General features: G+C 42.0%; 1 protein-coding gene across 4 annotated transcripts; it reads left to right on the top strand.

The window, feature by feature from the left end:
* Positions 1 to 2,567: 2,567 nt before the first annotated feature.
* Positions 2,568 to 23,734, top strand: PCF11 (PCF11 cleavage and polyadenylation factor subunit). Of its 4 annotated transcripts, none has more exons than XM_062487518.1 (16): positions 2,568 to 3,032; positions 7,783 to 7,908; positions 10,184 to 10,372; positions 10,757 to 10,948; positions 11,726 to 12,834; positions 13,096 to 13,285; positions 13,380 to 13,482; positions 14,100 to 15,583; positions 16,931 to 17,018; positions 17,738 to 17,857; positions 18,392 to 18,500; positions 19,612 to 19,795; positions 20,208 to 20,363; positions 21,422 to 21,514; positions 21,979 to 22,014; positions 22,605 to 23,734. In XM_062487518.1, the coding sequence occupies exons 1-16, from the start codon at positions 2,844 to 2,846 to the stop codon at positions 22,812 to 22,814; spliced, it is 4,578 nt and encodes a 1,525-aa protein (XP_062343502.1). In that variant the 5' UTR covers positions 2,568 to 2,843; the 3' UTR covers positions 22,815 to 23,734. The 4 variants fall into 4 exon arrangements, with proteins under 4 accessions (XP_062343502.1, XP_062343501.1, XP_062343498.1 ...); XM_062487517.1 differs by having other exon boundaries at positions 13,380 to 13,860; positions 14,109 to 15,583; XM_062487514.1 differs by having other exon boundaries at positions 2,569 to 3,032; positions 13,380 to 14,013; positions 14,100 to 15,577.
* Positions 23,735 to 26,320: the final 2,586 nt, after the last annotated feature.

Raw genomic sequence — 26,320 nt, 5'->3', positions numbered from 1 at the left:
GTCAAAAAGGATGCATTTTCAATCAGTTTTTTTTTGTTTGTTTTTGTTTTGTTTTGTTGTTGTTGTTGTTTTTTTCCCAGAATGAAAAGCAGCAAGAACATTTCTGGATACCTAGAAATCCTTCCCTCCCAGTCCCCCAATCCTTGTATAGCTATAAAACATTTTAAAGGAATTTTATAAAACTTCCTAAGAAAAGTAATCTCATAATATAAACACATAAACAGAGGCATTACTATTGTCAACTATAGATGTTTTTGAATGTAATAAATTCTTGGAAGGTGTTTTACTTTGGTATGTTTTCTTATGTAGTACTATAATTTCATGGCTATCCAGCAAAACTTCCTTAATCATCAGTTGCTGGTAATTCTCAAGTCATGTGTGCAATATGTGGGTCTAGTTTAGAAGCTTTTTAGATGGTTTTATGCCAGCAAAACCTATAGCTGCATCTCTAAAAAACCCTCAAATGACCCAAATATCCAAACTTTATCTGACAGCTGTGCCAACTGTGATGAGAAGCAGTGGACAGGTGCACCAGAGGCATTGCTAGGTGACGCTTTCAGCAAAGATATGCTTTTGATAGGAGGCTCAAGAAGACATGTAACAATTCCGTAATAATGATCAACTTCTTATTAAAGAGCCTGAGGACAGACTCAATGGGTATTCTTGTGCCACTGTTAATGAGCTGTTTCAAAAATCACTTAGAGCATGGCATGTTCCCATGACTCAGTGGCATAAGGGGGGCCTCACGATCACCTTCTCACTACCAACCTGGTGACCTTGCTGAGGCACCATGGCTTCATATGAAGACTGGCAAAGGCAAACTAATATTACACTAAAATATGAGATCTGCTCAGGCATGTTGGGTGCACTGATCTCAGGAAGACTCTGCATTCTGGAGGCAGCAAACTGCTTCGCCTCACGCCAGGCTCGATCCTTTCCTGATTAGTGAACAGCAAATCTGGTTGTGAGAGTGGCCTTGGATCACATGGTATCCTCATCAAGGCTGTTTTTTTTTCTCTATTATTGGTTTTGCTCCTGTAATTAATAGGAACGAGCATTCTAACTTACAAACACGGACTTTGGAGGAGGAGCTAGATTCCCCCACCCCCACATCTTTCCCCTAGCAGCAGAACAGTGTGTTCTGTTTTTGCCAAATAAACTGGGTATATATTATGGCTTGATTCCTGGTACATAATTAATATTCTTCATAGACAGTGTGTCTTCAAACAGCTAGCTAATATTTACTTTGAGAAAAGGTCTTGTGATCCCAACTTTGGTCCGCCAGGGGTAGAAACTTCAGTTTTATTTTCTTATCGTGTGGTGACACACTGTGAAGGCAGAGTGGTGTGTTCAAAGTACAGTGTTTAGAGGCTTACAGGAACAAACGTGAACGTGAAATTCAATGGGCAAATAGAATATGCCATTGCATTTCCTGATCGCTCCTCTGTTTTTCATAAAGGAAATACAAACGTAAACGCAGAAACTAAATTTTTTGGCCATATAAAACAACAAGCAGCAGTTCTTGTCAGAAATGTACCAGATTTACATTTTTACTATCTTTCTGCTTTATTTGCAGAATGTGTATGTATAAATATATAATTTGCACTTTAAACATGTATTCCGACGTGATGTGTTTTATGCAGGGTATTTTAATGAAGCATTCACTTCTTGCCTGGTTTCAAGTGCTGACAGTTCTCCAGTTACCAAGGAATATGAAGTGGGGGGGGGAAGGAAGGAATGGCTACACCTGAAAATGCTTTGCAAGCAACCTCACTTCCAAGAGAGACCTTCGGGCAAAACCCATGACCGAGGAAAGGCAGGTTTTGTTATTTTTTCCCTCGCTCCCCCTACTCCTAGCTCTGCGCAGACCTGGGAACACTGGCGCGAGGTTAAAAGGATAGATAGCATCAGAGAAAACAAGGAGGGCAGCGGCGCTTGCCGAGGTCACGGGACCGTCAGGGTTGGAAAAGGTGCTCTCCAGAGGTCCCTTCCAACCCCCGCACCAAGGTAAGGTCATTTAGAGCAGGTGACACAGCAACGCGTCCAGGTGAGTTTGGAATGTCTCCAGAGATGGAGACTCCACAAACCTGGCAACCTGGCACCACTCAAGGTAAAAAAAGTTTTTCCTCATGCTGAGGTGTAACTTGTTGTGGTTTTACTTATGGCCACTGCTCCTGGCCCGGCCGCTTCCCAGACAGGGCGACCACCCCTGGACAAGGCCGCTCCCGACGCCGCTGTGTGGGGGCAGAGGGGGCTGAGCCAATGGCGGATGGGGCGGGCCCGGAGGGGGCGGGGCTGATGCGTGCACCAATCAGCGCTCAGGGCAGCGCGGGAAGGCGGGAGGAAGCGACGGGGCGGGGCGGGAGACGCGGCCAATGGCGAGTCGGGACGTGCGTGCGGGAGTGGGGCTTGCGCACAGGAGCCCGGCAGCCGTGAGGAAGGGCGGTGTCAGCCAATCGGAGGGTGCTGTGGTGACGAGCGAGCCAATGGCGAGCCGCGCAGGCGGGGCGACAGCCAATCAGGGCGCGTCCGGCGAACAAAAGGGGCTCTCCAAGGCGCCGGCCCTTCTCCTGAGCACAATTTCACATGACGCAACGGCTGCGGGAAGCGGTTCGCGAGCCGTGCCCGCCGCCGCCATTTTGTGAGCGCGGAGACTGAGCCGGCGGCGGCCCGAGGAGCGGCGGCACCGGCAGCGCAGCCAGCGGGAGCCGCAGCGCGGAGGATGCGGTAGAGGAGCCCAGCGGCAGCGGCGGGGGGGCGGCATCGGCATCGCTCGGCGGCGGCGGCGGGGAATCGCGGGGAGGGGGCTGTCGGTCGGTGGGTCGGGTCCTGGTCGGAGCAGCATGTCGGCCCCGGAGAGCAGCGCTGGCAGCAGCGAGGCCCGGGAGGACGCGTGCCGCGACTACCAGTCATCGCTGGAGGACCTGACGTTCAACAGCAAGCCGCACATCAACATGCTGACCATCCTGGCCGAGGAGAACGTGCCCTTCGCCAAGGACATCGTCTCCCTGATCGAGGCGCAAATCGCCAAGGTTTTTATATTCCACCGACTACTACTCCTACCTATACTGCTGGGGGGACCGGCCGGGGCAGCGGGGTAGGGCGGCCTGGGGGCCCGCAGGACAGGCGTGGGGGGAGTCGAGCGGCGGAGGCGGTTCAGGGGACACAGCAGAGCTGGGGGACGAGAGTGCCCGAGGGTTGGGAAATGGGGCGAAAGAGATGGGGAGAGGCTGGGGCGGGATGTCCGTGGCTGGACTGGGGCGGCGAGGGGTCCTAGCAAGAAGTGGCGGGGGGGGGGGGGGTTGGGGGGGTGGTGGTGTTGCGAGTGAGGAGGCGAACAGAGAGAGCAGGGTTTGGACGGATTTGGGGGAGGACGGGGATGTAGGAGGCTGGGGGTCGCCGTGGGGGAAACAGGCGGATGAGGGAAGCGTGTCTCAGCTGGGATCAGGGAGCAACGGGGCGAGGCGGCGGGCGGGGGCTCCTCCTTCCATCGCGAAGCTTAAGGGTGCTGCTGTTGCTACGATTTCTCCTCCCCCATCGTATAGGGAGCAGGGGACTCGAGGGAGGGGAGCAGCCCCCACACCACCCTGTTGGGAGTAGGGAAGGGTTTGGGACTCGCCCCAGGAAGAGCTGAGGGAGGAGGGCAGCGTTAATCGCGCTGTGAGCCCCGCGTAAATAGCAGGCACAACATGGCGGCCCGGCAGTGACTGGGCACTGGAAGCTGCACTTAGTCGCCCTTGGAGCGGGGCTTTCCCCCGACGTGCAGCCAGGATTCGGTGTCCGAATCTGGTGACTAATCCCTTGGATTTAGGCGGTGTCTACTGTAGGTGGATAGTGCAATCATTAGAGAGGGGAGATTTCGTGGAGAATTGGGTTTTTCTTGGGGGGTAGCGTAAAAGGAAAATAAGGTTAAGTTTCCTGAACTCAAATTGTCCGCCTCTAAAGGGCTAAGTATATTGACCTTTACGTATAAGTTAAAGCTATTTCCCCAGTGTGGTCCCTGTGAGAGATTAATTGAGGGGTGGGGGGCTCCCTTGTATCGTAAAAAAGTTTGTGGGTGAAAGGTGATCATCTCCTTCGGTTAGAGAAGACCGTGTGGTGGTGATAGGGCTTGTTTTGCTCTGCCTCGTTAGAGAAAATTCTGTGGGCTTGGGATAATATGTTTGGGTTTCGGGTGATCTGTGCCCTGAGAAGCACTAATGTTGTGTGCGTACTTTATTTTGGTTAGAGAAGTTTATTGGTTGAGGATGTAGTAGAAGGAATTCTTTCGGAGTGTAGAAACTGCAGCAGCCTGTAGGATCCTAACATGGCGTCTGGAAGGCACATGATATGAAAAGGGAAAGAGGAGGCTCCCTCCGAGCCCAGCCCAGGCAGTTGCTGACATCAGTCAGCCACTGTACATGCATGGGGGTTTGCAGCACCTTTTTAGCCAGCGTTTTAGGAGGAAAGGGTTCTTGTTTCAATCCCCCACCCCCTATATTCGTGCCAGCCACCCCTCCCCCGTTGTTTCCCTTGCTCCCTGTGATCTCAGGTGTTGAAAGGCTTTTTCTTTGGCTTTAATCGTAGTTTATAATGGTGAGAATTGTACTATCTAACGATGGGGCGGGCAACATCTTTTAAGATACTTAATCTATCTTTCTATCAATGCAGGATGTCTTTTTAGTGTGCCACAGACCACTTCCAATCTAGTTTTAAATGATGCCAGTGGCTGAGTTTTGCCATTCCTTGGGGAGGTGACCTCATAATCTAATAGCTCTCACCATTATATCTCCGAAAGGGCTGTAGATGTGTATAAAATGGTTTGTGATTAATAACTATGCTGTCATTTTTTTTTTCATTTCTGGGTGATTTAGAACCTGCCCTGAAGTGTGGGGGTTTTTAAAAAGATGTCTTAAAACCTGTATCAATGGTTAGTTTTGCCTAGTTACTGTTTATGACTGTAGTTTATTCAAGGCAAGTTTTTAGATGTTTCTGGGAAAGTGATCTCCTTTACTAAGCCACTTTTAAAAAGTGTTGCCTGGAGACAGTTTGTTTAGTGTAAAACTTGAGTGGTCTGCTTTACAATTTAATAAACGGTTCTGAAATGTGTGACTGGTATTATAAAATCTGTAAATAAAAAGTGTGAAATATGTATTTGTCTTTTTATTTACCATTGTATAGTGCAGAATTTGTTTCCAAGATCTATTTTGTATACAAAGTTGCCTTTTTTTAAGCAATTTTTTTCACAAGTTTGTGACTTGGAGTTCAATTGCCAGATATTATTTTAAACTTGAAATCTTTTAGGAAACTAATAAAAAAGAGCCACACATTTCCAACAATAGCTTTCCTACGTTATTTGAAGGAACAGTGGGAGTTTTGTAAAGAAGTCTTTAATATTATGCCGATGAGCTCAGAATTAGTGTTCTTCTGCGTTCTGGTGATACTGCAGTGCCTCCTGCCTTTTGGTTAGTGTCGTGTGGGCATCTTTCTTGCTTGGGGGTGTTGCAGAAAACAAAATGCATTCTGGTGTGGGATCTCCTTTTGTGGTTATTGAAATACGTGCTAGATACCTTGACAGAATAAACGCTTCCAGAAGAGAAGACTTAAATATTCCAACCATAATTTAAGTCATGTTTCTTAAAATGCGACGACTGGATAGCTTATATTTGAAGCAGGGTATGCTGCTGAGCTGCTAATTGTGCTCTATAGTTTGAAGTCAGCTTCCTTACCTATATGAGGGTGTTTCTGTGTATGATTGCTGTAACAGTCTGATGCCTGATGAAAGTGAAGGTTAAAAATTATTCAGTGCTTTTGCTACTAATGGTTCCCCAGCATCCCAAACTTCCAGCTCAGCTGAGTGTAGCGAGCTACTTTCCTCCATTGGTGAAATGGAAAAATTTAACTGAGGGAGTAGCTCTTGGGCATAGGTACTTCTGAGACAGCTCTTTGTGTCCCTAATGCAGCTGACTAAAAGTCAGAAATGGTGGGGCACTGTCATTTTGTTACAAAGGAAGGCACTCAGAACTAGAGTGTTTTTAATGTGCCATTGTGCAGACTGCTTCAAGAAGTCGGTATACCACAGACATTTTAAATAGCTGCAGATCCACAGTCTTTTATGACTGAGACTCAAGCAATGATTTTTTCTCAAACTTACACATTAAGTTGTTTACAGTTCAGTATTACGTCACAGTGTGAGATTGGCTTCTAATGTGCTGCAGTTAGTTTTAGCTAACTTAGCTGTTTTTTTGTCTTTTTATGTACAAAATGCATCACTGGCCTGTTTCTACTTTTTTCCAATCTTTGGAAGCAGTGATGCACCCCCCCGCCCCCTCCTCCCTTGCCCTCAACTAACAAGGAGTTCTGCCCTCTTCATTAATAAGTTTCAGGTCATGGTAAATTAGTACACTTTTAAGTGTGAGGAAGCACTCTAATGGCCCATGTAAAAATACTGTTGAGTGGGTGCCCTTCTGTGAACCACCTTAAAGGGGAAGGAATTGAATTTTTAAATGGTGAAGCAGTAGCCCTTCACACACTTGTCTGGATAATTGGCCTGCAAAGCAAGGTGTCATTAATTAATCTGGTAGCCAATTCTGTTTAAAATGAGCAGTGAGTGAAGTTATTCTGCTTTTATCCAGATGGTGAATGGAACTTTAAGTATTGCAAGTGGATACTCTTCCAAGAGGATCATGGACAACACACTCTGCTTGTGTCTTTCATGTCCTCTTCAGCAAGTCTGTGTACTTGCTGATGTTTTTTGGAACTTTGCTGTGCCTTCTGCTTTGTGAAAGCCACTGGCAAGCATTAAAATCACTTTTATTGGTCCAGTACTGCTTTTTGTAAATGGGAAGTTGCTGTAGTGGTCCAGGGTCACCACACCTCTATTGCACAAACTTGGTGTGACTTTTGAAGAAGGATTTAAAAAAACCCCAGCCAAAACCAACCAAAAAAACCAAAAAAACCCCCCTGCCTCCTGTAGCAAAGCTGTGTCCAGAGTTTGAAGACAACCGTGTATGAAAATGGTGGTTGCAGTTCCTGAGATTGTCTTAGCGTTTACCCAGTCGACCAGATGATTTCAGTTTTAACTGGATTTTGAACTCTGTTCTGACTGTTTTTGCATGCACTCTGGAAGTGAGAACCATCACCATCTGCAAGTGCCAAGAGAGAATGGGACTCTCTGCTATATCCAGTTGGATTACAGTGAAAGAATTGCAACCTGTTCTACATGTAATTTACAAAAGACTGTGATAATCAACATATAACTTAAAGCTACAGAAGTTCACTGACTTGGGCTATTTGCCAGAAGTCTAATTTGTATTCTGTGAAATCCAGAAAAATCCATCCAGGAGGTTTGAATTTATAAACGATCTTTAGAAGTTCCTTGGAGTGCTGACGATGGTTTCCTGCTAAGTTACTTCCTCAAGGGAAAAGTTACAGTCGGTACACTAGTAGCAATACGGTCTCGTGGGCTTCTTTTTTCCTCTTCCCCCTCCACCCCCCCTATTTCCAAAGCTTTGACACACAAACAAATTAACCTAAGGCATTATTTTTTTCTTTTTTTTTTTTTTTTTTTTTGTTTGTTTGTTTTTTTGTGATAGACCCACTGCATTATACTTTGAACTGAGTGTTCATTTTTCAGATTAAGTTTTTGTATTTAAAAAACAATCCCAAGCCAGATCCCTTGGTATTTTTAGTGGCAACCAGAAAGAGAGGTCTGTATTTCTGGGATTGGTAATCCCTTTATTTGAAAAGGTTAAAGTATGTTTTTGTTGTACTAAACTTCTCAGTTTCTTCTTATTACTCCAGGCTCCTGCATCAGAGAAGCTACCCGTTATGTACCTAATGGATTCCATTGTCAAGAATGTGGGAAGAGAGTATCTCACTGCATTTACTAAAAACCTAGTTGCAACATTTATTTGTGTATTTGAAAAGGTATATACACTTTCAGAAAAGTATTCTAAGCAAAATTTGTTCCTGGTAAAATAAGTACGTGCTTGAAGGTTTGGGTTTTCTTGTGTGGTGAATGATATAAATTGTTTTTTTATAAATCTCAGTATTTATACTGTGAAAGCTTATTCCTTCTGCTGTCAAGCATGTAAATTAGGTGAAGGATGAAAGGTATTAATTCGGTGTGTAAACATCAGTAGCTTTCCTGTTCAGGCAAGATTTTACTAACAGTATTTTGATAATTGATGGCTTAGCTGGATGGACTTTCTGTAGTGTTCAGACTAATTAATTACAAATAGTTGGTTTATTTTTAAGATAGTTAATAGTCCTTATGCCAGGAGTAGACTGAGAATTGGTTTCTTCTGGATTTCTCAAAGCCTCACTCTCCTGTAGTTAGATTTGTCTGATGTACTTAATTCACATTGTGCAGAATGAGTGCTTAAGAGTGAGTAGCACTGACAGCGTGGTTCTCTCTTGGTGGTCTGTGAGCTGAAAATACGCTGTGACTGTGGGTGGCGGAAGGATCTTAAAATGTGTGACTATATTAGAAATCTGTGGCTTAATTTCATTCAACATTGAAAGCTGCTGCCATATCTTTTAATTCTGGCTCTAAATTGTGAAGCCCAGTGAAGTAGTTGTGCTTAACTCCACAGTGAGAAAAGCATATCAAAGTCCAGGTTTTGAAGGGCCAGACTTGATTTGGTTTAAGTTGGATCAGAAAAGAAGGGTTAATTTCTGTGGTTTCCTGTATGTTAGAAGAAAGTGGCATTTAATAAGAATGAGATGAATGAAACTTTTGCATATTTATCCTTACGTGTCAGCAAGGATCTGAAATCCCAGCATACTTTATATGTGGTTTTCAGATGTAAAGTGTATGATGAAATAAGGAATGGGTTGTTATCATGACTGTAGAAGATGTAAACTCCTGTGTATAGAGCAGATAGAAATGGATTTAGTTGGGTTTTTGGTGTTGAACTGTGAATGCTATTCTTTCTGCTGAGTTGCATTTAAGGTTGCAGCTGAATGAAGCTCTAGATAATAACTAATTAATCTTCAGAGCTTTATATGTTAACTTGCTACTAAGCTAACTAGAGCTATTAATGTGTACTAATTGGATATGTAGAGTGGCAGCCATTTCTAATAGCGTAGTTGGTCATATTAAAAGATCTGAATAGAATTCCAGCACAGGCATTGTTGCAGATTTGGTTTTATCAGTAAATGGTCACTAAGGTATCTTTAGACACTTGGCGTCAGAACTGTTTGCTTAGTCATTCCTGCACATTTTTGCAGTGAACTTCAGTGAAGCCTCTCATGAAAAATTGTGTAGAGGCACCATTCCCCAATTACTAAGTGTAAATTGCTTCTATTGAGGCACTCCTGCTCTTACCCAAACAGAGCCTCCAAACTTTCCAGAATATTCTATGTCTAGGTGTAACATCTGAAAACAGCAAAAACATCTACATAGATAATACTTAATGATTGAATTGGAATTTATAAATTAGGACAACTTCATGTATTTTGTCCTCTAATTTTTTTTTTACTGATTAATGAGGTTATGAGATTAATCTCAGGTTATGAGATTAACTAAATTTTGCTTCATTGTAAATTTGTGATTTAGCTGCCATGAGATTATCCAGTTGTTTGTAAAGAGCTAAAAGGGGTCTCTGGTCCTACAAGCACATTTGTTTTGTGACTCATACATAGATGGGTGTAATTCTGCAGCTGAACTGAAATAATAATGGACTTCATTTTAGCCAATACTCATTTTATTGCATTTGCATGGGAAAAAATCCTTCAGTGACTAAACAGATGAGCAAACCACCTTTTTTTCTATTCAGAGTTCGTTTTTTCTTGATTTGTTTGTCATTATTATACTCCAGCACAAACACTTGAATGTACTGTCTCAGAGGCTGCTGCCTTTCAATACTTTTGTTGCTGTATTTTTTTCCACAGAAGTTGGGCCAGTAAAATGAGAATTTTGCTAATGGAAAAGTTGAAAGAAAATTCTCAGAGCATGGTAATACACAATAAAATCTTCAAATGGCCTTGAAGCAACAATTCCACCTTTGAGCTTCTGTTACTGATCCTGTTGATATAGATGTATTGTCTGCACTTCTTAAAAATTTTGTGTAGCAAGTTTAGTATCTTGAAATGGCAATATAGAAATAAGAAATGAATGAAATCATAAATTCTACAGAAAAGTTTTAAGAAATTGTTCTATATTAACTTAACAAGCCATAGAATTGTTTTATTGTTTTAGGTGGATGAAAATACTAGGAAAAGTTTATTTAAATTACGCTCCACATGGGATGATATTTTTCCTTTGAAGAAACTATATGCACTTGATGTCAGAGTCAACTCATTAGATCCTGCCTGGCCAATTAAACCTCTGCCCCCAAATGTGAATACTTCTAGCATCCATGTGAATCCTAAGTTTTTAAATAAATCGGTAAGTTTTTCTGCCTTCTGTAAGAACAGATGGTAATACGTACAGTTTTCATTGTTTGTATGCTGCTTTTTGGCAATTTAGAATATTAAGAATGAAGTACCTGGCCTTTGTAAACAGGTAAGAGAAATTTACAAATTCAGAATATTTGAAGGGTTTGGTTCTTTTATTTACAAATTGTATTCTCAGTTTTGGAAAATTGAGAAATTTATATTAGATTACCTACACCTGTCAAAGTAGGCAAATCATAGTGGGGCAAAAAAATTGCAATTTATCACTGTTTTATGATCTAAGTCCCAGTACTGGATCATGATAACACTGAAAGGAGATGGATTTACTTGACTTCATTAGGATTTTAAATGTAACTTCTCTTTATTTTGTTTTTAGCCAGAGGAATCTAATGCACCTACCTCTGCTGTCACTTCTGGTGCCTCTACTCCTCCTGCTGTTCCTGAAATACAAAAGAATTTGACACAGGAGCAACTAATAAGGCAGCAATTGCTTGCAAAGCAAAAGCAGTTGTTAGAACTTCAGCAAAAAAAATTAGAACTGGAGCTGGAACAGACTAAAGCACAGTTGGTGAGTAGGATAGTTGATAAAACTTTAATAGTTGGGGGTCTCTTTTGGAGAGTACCTAGCTGTACTGTTAAGTACAGTACATTGATTTTTCCTCATGTTAGGCAAGCATAGCTATTTTAGGCCTACTAGAGCAATACAGGGTGATCTGGCATTCCTGCACAGTTTTTGTTATCTTGAAACCTTAAGTATTACACTTACATGTAAGAAAAAGAAAAAGTGAAAATCTTGTGGTTTGGTTTTAATTTCTCTTCAAAATGATACCTCACTGTGATCTTCATCTTTCACCTCTTGCAACTGACAGAGAGCTGGGCTATTTCAAATATGTTTGTTCCTAAGGATCAAGGGAGCCTGACTGTAAACAAAGTCAGTTTCTTGGTAGGCAGTAGTTGGAAGTCTTCTGGTGTTAGCAGTTGACAATACAAAACAGAGCATCTTTGAACTGAAGTGTGAAAATAGGCTCCTTGGCAGCTGAGTTGCCTAGAGGATGTGGAATATATAGGAAAGCTAGCACTGTAATTAGAACGTGCACCAAAGTTATATATTTTGCAATATTTACTTTATATACTGATCTTGCATTGTATTTGAATTTGATTTGTAATGGTACTGCATCATTTTAGTGCTTGTAATTAGCAGTTAGTGGGTCAATTTCAGTAAAATGGCTGATGCTCATATTTTTCAAGACATGACTATTATAGTTTTGTTTTTGAGACAGAATTTTAGTACCTCTGGGTAGGAGCTGTGGCATACAGATTAATGCTGGGTTTTTTCCAATTTCAGGCTGTATCTCTCAGTGTTCAGCAGGGATCATCTAGTATAGCTTCAGTTCCAGCACCTTCCAAGCAACGCATGTCTCCCACACCTCATATGACAGTTAAACCACCTCATCATACTGCTGTGCCATCTGAAAAAAGCAAACCATCCCCAAGTCCTCCACTTCACGATGTCAAAATAGTGAATAGGGATCCTCGGCTTAACAGGATGGGTCAACATTCTTCTCATACTAAAGATCAGTCTCATAGGAAAGAATTTTTACCCAGTGTGACCAGTCAGTCTGAGAGCAAGGGAAACAAAACAGCACAGGCTGAAAAACAGAACTCAACAAAGTCAGAAAAACCAAAAGCAAGTGAAAAAACACAGAAGAAAGAACTTGAACAGTCCAAAGCAAAATCTAAATCACCATCTCCTTTGAAAAATAAGCTGCCTGATACTAAAGACAGTAAAAGCCAGGAATGTGAAAGCACTAAGGTTTCTGACATCAGTAAGCGGGATCCAAGACTGAAAAGGCATCTTCAAGATAAATCAGAGGGGAAGGAAGAGGAGGTCAAGGAAAAGAGGAGAAATACAGAGAAAAAGGAAAAAGAGGAACATAAGACATGTGAACATAGACTGGTAGGGAGCAGAAATAAAGTGATTAATGGTGCTGTTCAGAAACAAGACACAACTGCAGAGGAGTCAGAAAAACAGGGTGGAAAACAAGGAAGATCAAGTAGTAGAAAACGGTCACGATCACGCTCTCCTAAGGCAAGATCACCATCTACACATTCTCCAAAAAGACGAGAGAGGAGATCACCTAAAAGAAGACTTCGGAGTTTATCTCCTACTTCATCGACTCCTAAAATTGGAAAGATACGTCAGATAGGCCCTAAGCAATCTCATGTTGAAGAAGGCACACAAGCAGCAAGAGATGAGAGAAATTCTAGTAAGAGAAATGTTAAACAAGAGGTGCGTGATCCAAGGAGATTGAAAAAAGCCCCAGAAGAAAGACCCCAAGAGACAGCCACCCAGCATTCTGCTAAAACTTCTCCAGATCCAAAGGAGAATGCAGAAAACTGGCAGGGATCCAAATCAGGCAAGAGGTGGAAATCTGGTTGGGAAGAAAATAAAAAGTAAGTTACTATGTTTTAAACAACTTCTATATGAAGTCAGTGGAAATTCTCCCATTGGCTTCAGTGTAGTTGACTTTGAGAGGCAGTGTTCAGATTGTTAAAAGTGATAGGTTTAACTTGTTTCTACTAGTGAAATACAGAGATGATGCATACTTAGATTCTAAGGTGATAGTGATGTTTTGCCATGATCAGTTATAAGTAGGAACCATTGTGTCCTCAGTAATGAAATAATCTATATTTTACATATATTCTTATTTTCAGCTCACAGCAGAGTGATGAACACCAAGCACTTGTTAAATCCCCACACCAAAGACATCGGGAAAACTGGCCTGCTGCTAAAGGAATTCTGTCACCCCGAGCACCAAAGCAGCAGCACCGGTTAAGTGTGGATGCCAATTTACAGATTCCCAAAGAATTGACATCTGCAAGTAAAAGAGAATTACTTAAGAAGGTAATGCTAACAAATATGTCTTCATTGAAATGTCCCAGGTATGGGGTTTTTTTCTTCTTTTTTTTGAAGTTTAAATTTTAACTTTATATTACAGGCTAATGACCGCTTAACATCTGGTGAAATAACGCAAGATGAGTTTCTCATGGTAGCTCATCAGATCCGACAGCTGTTCCAGTATCAGGAAGGAAAGCACAGATGTAATGTCTGGGATAGCCCTACAGAGGAAAAATGTGGTTTGAAAAAGAAACCTCTTCTGTCAGATGCAGAATTAACATATTATGAACATAAAGCTAAATTAAAAAGGACACAAGTTCAGCATTCATTGTCAAGGCTTGATCTGTTGGATCCTGATGATATTTTGGATTATCATATACCTGATGCATTGCTTTCTGGAATAGAATGTGAGCAGGCAAAAGCCAAGCGGGGTGTACAGTTTGACAGAAAAGAACCCTTTGCAGAAAGATCAAGAAGGCACTCTCCTGTAAGTGGCACTACAAGACCTTTTGCTGAAAACCTGTCACCGCTTGAGAGTCGACGAAGGCTTGAAGACCAGCGTGCTACTAAAGGAGCAAGAGGTTCTGATCCTTATGACAGCTGGGGAGAATCGGATGAATTCAGAGATGCTCTCAGACAACAGGGGAAAAGTACAGCAGAGTTCCAGAAATTAGATGGAGATGCACTCTGTAGGTTTGATAACCGTGAAGAAAGACAGCTTCTTGGCCAAGCTGGTGTGTGATTTTACTTTATTTTGTATCTGTTAAGTAATTGAAAATGTATAAGTGAATGGTTATGTGATTTATTCTGTTTTTTTTAGGTGTTCGAGAGGAACCAAGGTCGCCATTCACTGAACGTTTCAAAAGAGCTAGGTATGAAGATCCAGAGAAAGCACCATTTCCAGAAAGTCCAGGATCAAGATTTGGAGGTGTTGAAGCAAAACAGAGGATAAGTGCACTGATGGAAGACAGACCTCTGTTTGATGGCTCACCTAGACCGACTGCTGCGAGGGTTGGGGTCGATGGACAAGGAAGTCCTTTTGTTGATGGTCCTGCTGCTGGTTCAAGTTCCAGAATTGATGGGCCAGCTGGACAGGCTGCTATGAGATTTGAGGGGCCTTTGGTGGGGACAGGTGCATCTCAGTTTGATGGACCACTGGCAGGAGCAGGGGGAGCTGGAGCCTTAAGATTTGATGGGCCACCAGGGCAGCTGGCAGGGGCCCTAAGATTTGAAGGACCCCCAGGCCAAGTTGGTGGAGGAGGTCCGCTACGGTTTGAGGGACCTCTTGGGCCTCTGCGTTTTGAGGGGCCTGCAGGGCAGCCTGTAGGTGGTGCTAGGTTTGAAGGTCCTGGAGTTGGTCTCAGGTTTGAGGGGCCTCATGGTCAGCCTTCAGGTGGTCTCAGGTTTGAGGGACCTCATGGTCAACCTATGGGGCCTCGGGGTCAACCAGGGGGTGGTCTCAGGTTTGAGGGACCCCATGGTCAGCCCTTGGGGCCTCATGGTCAACCAGGGGGTGGCCTCAGGTTTGAGGGGCCACATTTACAGCCATTGGGGCCCCATGGGCAACTTGGAGGTGGCCTCAGATTTGAGGGGCCACATGGTCAGCCCATGGGGCCACATGGACCATCAGGTGGTGGGCTCAGGTTTGAGGGACCACATGGACCATCGGGCGGTGGGCTGAGATTGGAAGGACCTTGTGGTCAGCCAGGTCTAGGTCCTAGGTTGATTGATGGACCAGTACATCAAGGAGCTGGTGGACTTAGGTTTGATGGTCCTCTTGGCCGTGCTGGTCCGAGATTTGATGGCTGTCATGGAGCTGGATTTGATGGTCAGCCTGGACAGCTGTCTCTCCTGCAAAGATTTGATGGAATTCATGGGCAGCCTGGTCCAAGGTTGGCACCTGGCCAACAGGCACAAGCAAGATTTGAAACAGCCATACCTCAAAGATTTGATGGACCTCACCAGCCAGCCTCTAGGTTTGACTTGCCCCTTGGCCTTCAGGGTGCACGTTTTGAAAATGTAGCTAACCATCCTGCCTCAAGACTAGAAATGTCACCATATGGACAAGGTGGTCCATTTGTTGAACATCCTGGCCAGGGCTACAATGGACCAGCTCATGGAATGCAATTCCAGAGACCTGATATATTTGATGGTTCGCCCGGACCAAATTTCAATGGGCCAGCTGGCCCAGGAGCACAGAGCTTCCCACTGAGAGCAGCTGGACATTACTTCGAAGAAAAAGGTCTCCAGGGTCCTCAATATGGAAATTTTAGTAATATGCCAATGGGAAGTAATCAGGTAAGAGCTGACTGCATCAGATACTTTGCTTGCAGAAGTGTTCTTGTTACAGAATTGGCAGGATTTCTTCCTGTAAAAATAGAGTATTTTTCTGAAGCGTTGGCAGGCTGCAAGTCCATTTCAAACTTAAAATGTCACTAGATAATTTAAGAAGGACATGCATTGCTGTGTTTCAAGATTCCTTTTTTAAGTATTAGTCAAAATAGTGGATCTCTGCAGTACTTAATTGTTCAGAATATGTCTTTGAAATCGTTATTTTTCAACATTGGAACAAAATCAGCTATTTAGAAGCCTTTGGTACATTCATTAAACTTCAGCAAAGATGAATTCTGTATAAAGCATGAAAGATAAATGTAAATGCAATATATATGATTATTTTTTCTAAGAGGTGTGAAGTTACACTGGAACAAAGTAATAGTTGTCTTTTTGCAGCTGTTCCTACTGGTTACAAGCCAGTTTTAAAGAGATACCCATAACTTGGGGGAATTGAGGAAAATTAGGGCCATTGTTGAACTTTCTTGCTCAACTGCATTGTTGTCTTTTAAAATTCTCTTGGCACTGTCTTGCCTTGTCAGTTCAATTGTCTTTGCTGATGCCTCTTGGAAATGCTCTCTTTAGAAGGAGGAAATGATACTTTACAGTAGTGAAACTGATGTAATTCTTGCAGTATATTAGAGATTTTTAAAAGCATTTTTCATTTTGGGTGATAAAAAGTGAATGTGAAAAGTTAACTGATTGTACGAAAGCAGGTAATGTGTCCTGTAGACCTCTGATGGGATAAAACCTTAAACAGTGTGTAAACCCAGAAAGCGGCCAGTTAGGAAAAAAATCCCCAATATTTTTATTACAAGTGTATTACAAAGACTGTTTTTCTGCCTACAGCTTACTGTAGCTGATGTGCTGAAACATCTTGCTTTCGAGATGTGTGTTAGTGAATGCTGCAGTTCTTGATAAAAATTAATTGTGGCATTTATTTATAGACATTTCTTGAGGAGCTCTCCTTTGGCAAACATGAGCAATTCAAAAGGAAGTACTGTATTTTGAAAATGTGATTTTTTAAGTAGAAGGAAAGGTGTTGAAGGTATTGTAGTGGGGTTTTGTTTGCTTGTTTTTTTTAATATTAGGCAAAATGAGGATGTGTTCTGAATTTTCCTCATGGAAAATGAAAATGGGGGAAAGATCATACAGTTATTTGTGGTCCTTTACAATACCAAACTGGCATGGTTCATTCCTGGAAGGAGTTCAGTATATGTGAAATTATTGGGAAAAATCTAGACGTTATTAATAAAACGTGAAAAGTAAGTTTATAATGACATTACTATACAATGAATACTCAAGTGTTTATTTTCACAGGTTTCTCTCATGTCTGCTCAAGCAGGACCTTATGGCCAAGGTCAGCAGTATTTGCCAAATCCTGGAAGTTTTGTCCAGAACCCTGCAGGTGTGTAACAACAGAATGCCTTTTATTTCTTTTGGATTCAGTGGTGGCCACAAAAATGACGGTTTTTTTAATGTCCTGATTTACTGGGTCTGTGTGGATTAAGGGGAGTCTCCTCAGTGAGGTAGGTGGCAGTAGATGTGATGTCTCTAGCAGCTTCATCTCTTAAGGAGCTCTTCTCAAACACCTGGAAGCTTCTGTTAGTTTTCATTAACCATGTCGTTTGGGTATGAAGTTGTTCTGAAAAAAACAACAAAAAAGTGTTTTGATCTGTTTTGCTGGAAGGCATCAGTCTGTAGGTCTAGATTGCTGTGCTGGGGTGTGCAAACATTTCCAGTTCTATAAGTGGTTAGTAATGAAAAACTTCAAAGACATCATAAAAGGTTAAACTAGGTGATGAAGTAGATTGAGTGTGGTGAAATACTTAAGTATGAATCCAGGAAAATACTGCATTTCAAGAACCACCATCCAGTAGATCTGTGTATGGGCAACCAGAATTCATTCTGAAGGAAGGGAGAATCTTGGTTAACAAGATTCCTTGTTGCAAGGGAAAAAAAATCAGCTAAACACTAGCTAAAGCAGAGAGTTGGTAAATAATCTGTAACAAAAATGAAAGAAATGGGAGGCAACAGGAAAATTATGTGGTGAAATATACAGATAAAAGTGAAGTTGATTTCTTATGGTAACCTTTTGCCACCTTGAATGTCTCTATTCTTCCGCAGGAGCTCTTTCCCATTCATATCCTGATAACCACCTTGGACAGGTTGATGTGAATGAATTGTTTGCTAAACTGCTGAAAACAGGGATCCTCAAGTTGTCTAAAACTGATTCCACTTCAGCACGTATGTGGATTTATTATGTTCTAACTAGTTTAGCCACAATTCAAGTGTAAATCTGAGTATACAAACTTCTGTGAACTCCTGTATGATTTTTTTTTTTAAAACGGAACTCTTGTTTTGGGGAAGGAACCTCGTGTATGTGATTGAGTAAACTCTTAGTATCTTGTTTAATTTACACTTCAGCTATCCAGAGCAGTCAGTTTTGTCTTTGGTGCTGTGCTTATGTAACTTGTTCCTGATTATAATCAGGGTCTTTTCATCTTCTGAAATATTTCTGTATTTGTGAAGACTGAATTTTAATGCCAGATACTGAGGTGAAATACTGTTTTCCTCAATTGAAATTCTGACTTATTTTCTTTTATGCCTTTTTTTAATGGTACCAGAGGATGTCTGATGTAGCTGTTACACACTTGTGTTTGACCATACTCAGATTGTAATAATGTTTGGAGAAAAAATTAAAAAAAAACACTTTTTAGGAACACATAATTTCTTTCTGATGATGTACTGAAATTTTGATAATATCTTCATGGTTTTTAGAAACAAATGAAACATCGACCCAGCCGACTGCTGAAGAAGAAGATGATGATCAGAATGAAGATCAAAATGTTCCAGACCTCACTAACTTCATAGTTGAAGAACTTAGACAGTGCGTATAGTAGAATGGGCTTACAGTAGGAATAATAACGTGGCAGTAGCTAGATAGTTCATCCAAGTTCATCCAGTTAAAAGCTCTTAAAAGATTATCTGTCACTTTGTGATTCAGAGGAGGTTAAACCTGCATTGTTTAATATTGGCCTTGTTGAAGCTGAGAAAGGAAAAAGACGGAGAATTAACATGGGAAAACTTAGCTTTACACAAAGGTGCGTGTTGTTACTTAAACGCTCAGGTTGTGCTAGGCAGTGAAGCCCAGGCCTGGGCTGCATCAAAAGCTGTGTGACAAGGAGGTCAAGAGAGGTGATTCTCGCCCTCTGCTCTCGTGAGACCTCACCTGCAGTGCTGCTCTGGGTTCCCAACACAAAGAGGATACGGACCTGTTGGGATTGAGTCCAGAGGAGGCCATAAAGATAGTCATAGGGCTGGAGCACCTCTGCTAGGGAGACAGGCTTAGAGTTGGGGTGATTCAGTCTGCAGAGGAGAGGGCTCCAGAGAGGCCTTATTGTAGCCTTCCAGTACCTAAAGAGGACTTAGAAGAAAAGCTGGAGAGGGGCTTTTCACAAGGCTGTGTAGTGATAGAAGAAGAGCAAATGGCCTTATGCTGAAGAAGAGATTTACTGTACATAGTAGGAAGAAATTCTTAACTGAGAGGGTGGTGAGGTAGTGGAATAGGTTGTACAGAGAAGCTGTGGATGTCCCACCCTTGGAAGTGTTTAAGGCCAGATTTGATGGGGCCCTGAGCAACCTGGTGGAAGCTGTCCCTACCCATGGCACGGGGGTTGGAAGTAGATGTAGCTTGTAAAGCTGGGCCAAATGAAGGCATTGCTGTTTATGCATTATTAGGTGAGAAAAGCTAGTGGGGATTGAGACACAACACTAACCTGTTTCTCATGAATCCTTAATAAGAGCCCATTGTTCTTTTGAATGCGTAAGTTGATTGTGCTGTGAAAATCAGGACAAAATGTAGTCATATTGTATACTTTTAACTTGGAGCAGATTCATGCTTTTCCCCTACTGCTGTAGGCAAATGAAGCAATTTACTGAGAAACTTCTTACTGTCTCTTTTTAAAGAAGTGTTACAATTTTTTTATCTCTTTTTGTAGGCGTTATGATAGTGTTATAAATCGACTGTACACTGGAATTCAGTGTTACTCCTGTGGAATGAGATTCACTACTTCACAGACAGATGTTTATGCAGATCATTTAGATTGGCATTATCGCCAGAACCGGACAGAAAAAGATGTTAGCAGAAAAATTACACACAGGAGATGGTACTACAGTTTAACAGTAAGTAATGCAGTATTTGTGTGGATAAATTACAGGCTGGATTCTGTGTTTTGCTCCTGCATGCGCTGTAGGATTGCAGTTGAAATTTGCATCATCACAGGAGTTGGCTATGATAAACAGTGATGTGTTGGATACTTCAAGTAGTCCACACGTGCCTGTCAGAATACAGAAGGCAATTGTGTGATGAACAATGAACTGTTTAAAGCTGCTTACTGCACTGTTTTCATTCCTCTGTGAATGCAATTTGAAGGATAGTGATTTTTGTAAAAAGAGTTTTTGAAGTGTATGTGGCATTGTGAGAAAGAGTACACTGTGGTAATGCTGCATGTGGGTAATGTTGCAGTTTTAACAAAGTAAGATTTATTAAATAAATACCTTGGGATGGCTGAGTGAGAATGAAAACTTTCCATAGGACTGGATCGAATTTGAAGAAATAGCAGATCTAGAGGAGCGTGCTAAAAGCCAGTTCTTTGAAAAAGCTCATGAAGAGGTTGTGTTGAAAACGCAGGAAGCTGCAAAAGAGAAGGAGTTTCAGAGTGTCCCAGCTGGACCAGCTGGAGCAGTCGAGGTAAGTTTCAGCTTGTTAGATAACAAGAATCTATTTATCAGCCCAGATAGCAAGAACCTAGTCTTTCAAAGGCTTGTACTGTATTTTTGTTACTAAATGTAGACTGGAATATTGTACTTGGGCCTTTGTGCATAGGTCGTGTATTTGTGTATGCAATGGTTCCTAGGGGCAGGAGTAGTATAAACCACCTGTAGTTTAAAAAAACCTACACCTGTTGGCATTCTGTGACCTTAGCAAAATTGAAACAGACAAAGTGTGTTAATTTACTGAATGTTTACGTAGAGTAAATAGAGTAAGCAGTTTGTCCTTTGATGGTTGTTTGTCATTCAAATCAGGGTTTACTGGGTTTTTGGTACTTCTAAACACAGACATTTCTTTTTTGGTAGCAGATAGGCATTAGAAGAAAGAAATAACACAATTTGAAAGTAACCATCAGAACTGTATTTTGGTAGATGAATTGGTGTAATAATCAAGTACAAATGTTGTTACAATTGCAATTTAGTTTTACCTGCTAAGTCTCTTAAGAAACTAGCTATGCAACCAGAAAGGCCTTTTTTAAAAAATTTTAAAAAGCACCTTTTGTGCTCTGTTCTCTGGGTTGATAATTTTTCACAAAAGTACTAAAATGGTACTACTCCATCTAAAAGTTCTGCCTTGTTTGACTTTGACTTGAAATTGCAGGTTAAGATAATGCCATAAATAAAACTAGTTAAATCGCTGTAATGGATTGTCTTACATGACAGTAAGGCAGGATTACACTGTTACAAAATGCTTTGCAGACTTACTAGCTAAAGGGGCAAAGCTTACCTTTCTCAGGTGAAAAAGAATATTCATGGGCAGAGGGTGATCCTTTCTCTGTCTGCAAACCATGCTCAATTTTTAATTAAGGTTTTCTAATTACTAAAGTGATTTTTAAAGTGTGGAGGAAAGATCATGTTCTAGGCTTAATACACTTAATTTAAAAGAATCCTATTTGACTCCTACTAGGTTCTTGAATTTCATGTGCTCAGCAAATTTCAGTAACACCGTTTATCTCTGTTATTCCAATAACTTTTCAGAGCTGTGAAATTTGCCAAGAGCAATTTGAACAGTACTGGGATGAGGAAGAGGAAGAGTGGCACCTGAAGAACGCTATCAGGGTAGATGAAAAGGTAATCTGGTCTTATTTATGTGTGTTATTTATTCGTAACATTAAAAAATACAGTAAAACCCCTGAAGAATTACAGAAAAAAAAAAAAACCCAGGAGGAGGTGGCAAGTACTCTTCTTCTCCTGAAGGATTCCTATTGTAGTTTTCCTGGCTTCCAAATACATAAGTATCTTTGCCTTTGGAAGTGCCTGAAATCCTGGTGTCATTGGTATGGGTTCACTTATTTCTGCATGCAGCTGTGCACAGATAATTCCCAAGTCACCACACTTCTGTATGATAATGTTTCCTGAATAAACACCATAAAATCTTGTCGCAGGTATGGTTGACACCATACTTAGCCTGCTCAGGAGAGTTTCTCTAGATGAATTATGTGATAATGTGTAATAGACACTGTTCAGTTCATTATCAGTGATCCTGCTATAATTTAATTTTACATATTTAAATGTATAACTTTCTTTTTTTCCAGATTTACCATCCATCTTGTTATGAAGACTACCAGAATGTAAGTTGATCCTTCATATTTTGGGAAGCATTTTGCTTTCAGTTTGTTTGCTTGATCTCTTGACTTTGCAGGGAACAGATGTGTTCAGACTGTGCTGCATATTTCTCTTGCCTAAGAGTTGGAGGCCTTGGGTGTGGCAAGTTTATAATACAGAATTAGCTGAGATGCATTTGTGGTTGTGATGTACCATGACAGCTTGTGTGCCATAAAGCAAAGCCATGGTTTGATGGATTTATTGTGAAGTAATGTGTAATCTTAGGAATTTGTAACAATGGAGTAGATGGGTATTGGTGTGTGTGACATTTTTAATGTGGGAGTTAAAATTGTCCTGAGGGTGGATAGCAGGAAACAGTTTATGGTAATGTGTTAAGGATTTCATCACTGCTTGGTGATACCTTTCAAAGAAATTGGAAAAAAAAGTAATGCTATTAAAAAAATTAATTTGTTTTCTTAAAAGTTTAGCGAAGTAGAAGTTCGGATTTTGAGTGCCCGACCATCAACATATTTGCATTTTGAAAAACGGCAAAAACAATAAGAGGCTAAAAATGGTTATTTAGTGTGCTAATGATCCTTTGACTTTAACTTTGCAGACATCATCATTCGATTGCACACCATCTCCCAGCAAGACTCCTTCAGAAAATCCATTAAATATGATGTTGGACATTGTTAAACAAGAAACAGAAGAGTCCTGTGACTCACCTAAAATCAAAGAAGAACCTGATGACACCCCTCCTGCCTGTGTAGAAGAGAATACACCTGCATCTACAGAAATCAAAACAGAACCTGAGGAGTCTGTTTAAAATAAACTGCGGTATGTTTTTTTGGTGTTTTTTTTGTTTGTTTTTTTTGTTTTTTTACAGAAGAGCTGCTGTGTTAATTCTGGAAGGCAAATACTTTTTTTATATGAATAAAAATGTCCAGCTGAGGCAGGGCCTCAACTACTGTTTGGTTAATAAATACATTTTTGTATTTGAAATTTCTTATTGCCTGCACAGTTTCAGGTGTCATTGTGTGAAAATTCTGTAGATGCGTGAAAATTTAATGGTATATGTAAAAATGTAAAATTTTCACTTGTTGAAATGTAAATTATAAATAAAAGATATTTTTGCTATATATGGAGTGTAATGTTTATGCACACCATCCAATAAAGACAGTGTTTCTGTACTTTTTTTCAGTGTAAAATGAATTAAAATGAATTTTTGCTTAATAAGATTCAGAAAAATGAAAGCAAGTCTCTTCCTTCAGTTATCCCATAGGTGGGTTATCAAGGGAAGGAGCTTCTCAAACAGGCCTAGATTCCTTGCCTTTTTATTTGAACAAACTTACATATCCAGATGTTTAAAAAAACAGTTGCAACAACAAAATAATTTTTAAAATCCACAAAAAATCCTCACAAAAGACAGTTCTGGGTAGAAGGGGAAAATTTAACAAACCAACTGGAGTGCTTGATTGTGGTGAACACAAGTGCCAACAAAAAAATTAACAAACCAGGATGCCTGGTAGTTAAGACTTTTTAAATGATTTTTTTTTTCCATTAGTCAAACACAAATTTAATATAGCTGAAATTTCTTCACATTACAGGGGGGAATGAATGTAAGATGCTCATTTGAAACATGGTTAACATTTTCTTTTTTGTTGCTTATGACTGGACTTAGATGGTAAACCAGATATCCTGAGATGTTAATATTTCTTAAATGTTATAAATAAAACTAAACATATATTTGAGTGTGAGTCTCTTCCTTTCCATGATTGGTCTGTGTGGCTGGTACCTTTGTGGGATTGGAAATAAAGTCGTGTATTTCAGTATGCATTTGATGTTTTATTCACTCTGCTAGTTACAGTATGTATTTTTAACTTGCTGGGAGCGAGACAAACACTCAGAAAACTCAGAAAGCAATGTCACAGTCTTAGTGTTTCTCTTGCAGTGGGAATACTTAGGAGTCAGAACTCCCCCTTAGTGTGTAAGTAGAAATAATCGCAGTGCAGGAGATGTTTGACAGTAAAAACTTCTTCCCACGTTGACACCCAGGCTTCACGCAGTTTTTAAGATGTGAACAGTATTTTAATTCTTCTACTAAGGTTGGAGCTGTAGTTGTGAGCTTGCCCTGTTCTAGATTCCGGACTTAAAAATGCTGTTAAATTAGAGACAGTCCAGAGGAACAATGGTGGTATCGGTCCATACAGCGGTGTGTGTGGTTACCGGCTGTGTTCTGGGGAGCTACTGCTGTGTTAGTTACTGCAACCTCTTCCTGGAGCACAGACGTAGCCTAGTCCCCTGGCCCGAATATGATGCTTCGTGTCCTGGAATACTGTAAACTTCTAAATCCCACCACCTGAAGTTCAGAGGAGACTGAGCAGTGAGAGACGTGATGTCTTTAAATATATAGAAGGCTGTTCAGAAAAGGGAACAAATTACCCTAGTCTACTGGAGATTACAACGAAAATGAGACCTATAAATTGCAGAAGTAGGCTGTATGACAGCTCTCTAATGACAAGGATAATTAAGTCCTAAATGGTCCATTAAGCCCACTTGGTCCATGCAATTATCACTGCACACCTGTAAATCTGACTGGGAAGGCTTCATCCTGTCTGGAAGCAGGATTCTGGAAATACAGGGTCCTTTTTTTTCCCTCGCCCTCCCACATCAAAAGAACCCGTCTTGCCCCCAGGGTATAAGCTGGTTTTGACCGAGGGAACTGAGGAGTAGAATCACCGGACAGCTGCAGCTCCCGCGGCAGGGCCCGCGCCCCGCCCGCCATTTTCCAGCCGCGGGAAGGGCGAGCCCGGGGCCCATGGCAACACCGGGGCGGCCAGGAGCAGCAGCAGCAGCAGGGAGCGGCTCCAGGCGACAGCGACGAGCTGCCGGCCCCCTGTGCTGCGAGGGGCCGCAGTGCCCCGCTCCGGGCGGTGAGACTGCTCCGCCCGCCCCTCTTCGTCCCGCTCCTTCCCCGTCCCCTCCCCTGTGGCGCGGGCCGGGCCGGGCCGGGCTCTCCCACACCTCCGGGTGTGTGGCACGGCGCTCCGCCGGGATCCACACACAGCACCGGGGAGGCTCCATATCTGGCAGAAGAGCGGGGAAAGGCGCTGTTTGGCGCTGGCCGGCCCGGCCCTCGCCCTGCCCCGGGCCTGGCAGCTCCGCCTCCGCCCCGGCGGGTCGGGCCGGGCCGGCGGCTCCCGCGGGCCCTGCGCTGCTGCAAAAGCCGAGCTGCGAGGGGCTGGGTTGTGTGCTACGGGAGCAAAGCGGCACCTAAACTCTGCCTTTCCCTATTCCGAGACATAGCCTTCTTCACTTAATCTCTTTAACTGGATTTTGGGCAGGTACCGATCTCAAAGTGCTTACTGAATTCTTTCTGCAGAGTTTTCTCCCAGAACATCGAATGAATGTTTGGTAACAGTTTGTGGTTTAAAAAAAAAAAAAAAAATTGCGCTAGAATTATGGAGCCTGCCCTGTGTTTTGAACATCCGTGTATTTTTTTACAGAATTGATGTTAACAGCTTTTTGCTGGGCTTCAGTCCCAGCCGGCTGCCTTTGTCCTATGTTAAGAAGCAAATGCAGCTACCCACCCTTGGCATTCGTCTCCATGCAGTAGTAGGTATCCGGAGGGAGAGGGGAGACAAAACCTTTCAGCTGGTGGGCCTTGCTGTTTCCTTTTCCTGTGGGTTAAGGCAAAAAAAAAAAAAAAAAAAAAAAAAAAAAAAGGTTTCCTTGAACTTGCTGTACAGAAACGTTGTGTTAAACTCATTAGAACTTTGCTGAGTAGTGCAGTCGGCCAGGCCTGCCTGTGATGTTTTGTGATTTCGGGTGAAGTCTGTAACCCTCACTTGGGGTAATGTGCAATTACTTCCTTGGGGGGAAATTATGTCCTGGTGAAACTTCTTTAAAATAACCTAAATAACTCAAACGCCAAAACATACTTAGTTATTTTGGAAATATTATTTGAAAACAAACTAGATGAACTCTTGAGGCCCCTTCCAGCTGGAATTATTCTGTGTTTCTGTGCTGCTGCTGTTTGTTTTTACAGTGTTTTGCAGGATGGAGTCCTGGTTTTTAAGTTTTCCAAGGTTTGTGCAGGGCAGTGATGCAGCCTGCCAAGCTGGGGAGGTGGAGGTAGGGTGAGACACAACAGGCACAGGATCCAGCGGTGTGTTGGAGCACAGAGGGGGTGTATTTTTGTCAGACTGGAGCGCTGGAGCTTCACCCCCCCCTCTCCTCTCTGTGGCAACCCCAAATCTGCCTGAGCTCCACTATTACACCATAGATTACATGAAAGTAGGCAGTGGTATACTGCAGATGTTTTAAATTATT

Source organism: Cinclus cinclus, chromosome 2 (assembly GCF_963662255.1).
Source record: "Cinclus cinclus chromosome 2, bCinCin1.1, whole genome shotgun sequence".
NCBI classification, from domain to species: Eukaryota; Metazoa; Chordata; class Aves; order Passeriformes; family Cinclidae; genus Cinclus; species Cinclus cinclus.
This window is presented reverse-complemented; position numbering and strand designations above follow the sequence as displayed.

Excerpts from the sequence above, each read along its gene's own strand:
- PCF11 (XM_062487514.1), top strand. The coding sequence starts at position 2,844 with ATGTCGGCCCCGGAGAGCAGCGCTGGCAGCAGCGAGGCCCGGGAGGAC. Across the intron at positions 15,578-16,930 it reads TGCCAATGGGAAGTAATCAG|GTTTCTCTCATGTCTGCTCA; the intron begins GTAAGAGCTGAC and ends TTATTTTCACAG. Across the intron at positions 17,858-18,391 it reads AACTGATTCCACTTCAGCAC|AAACAAATGAAACATCGACC; the intron begins GTATGTGGATTT and ends CATGGTTTTTAG.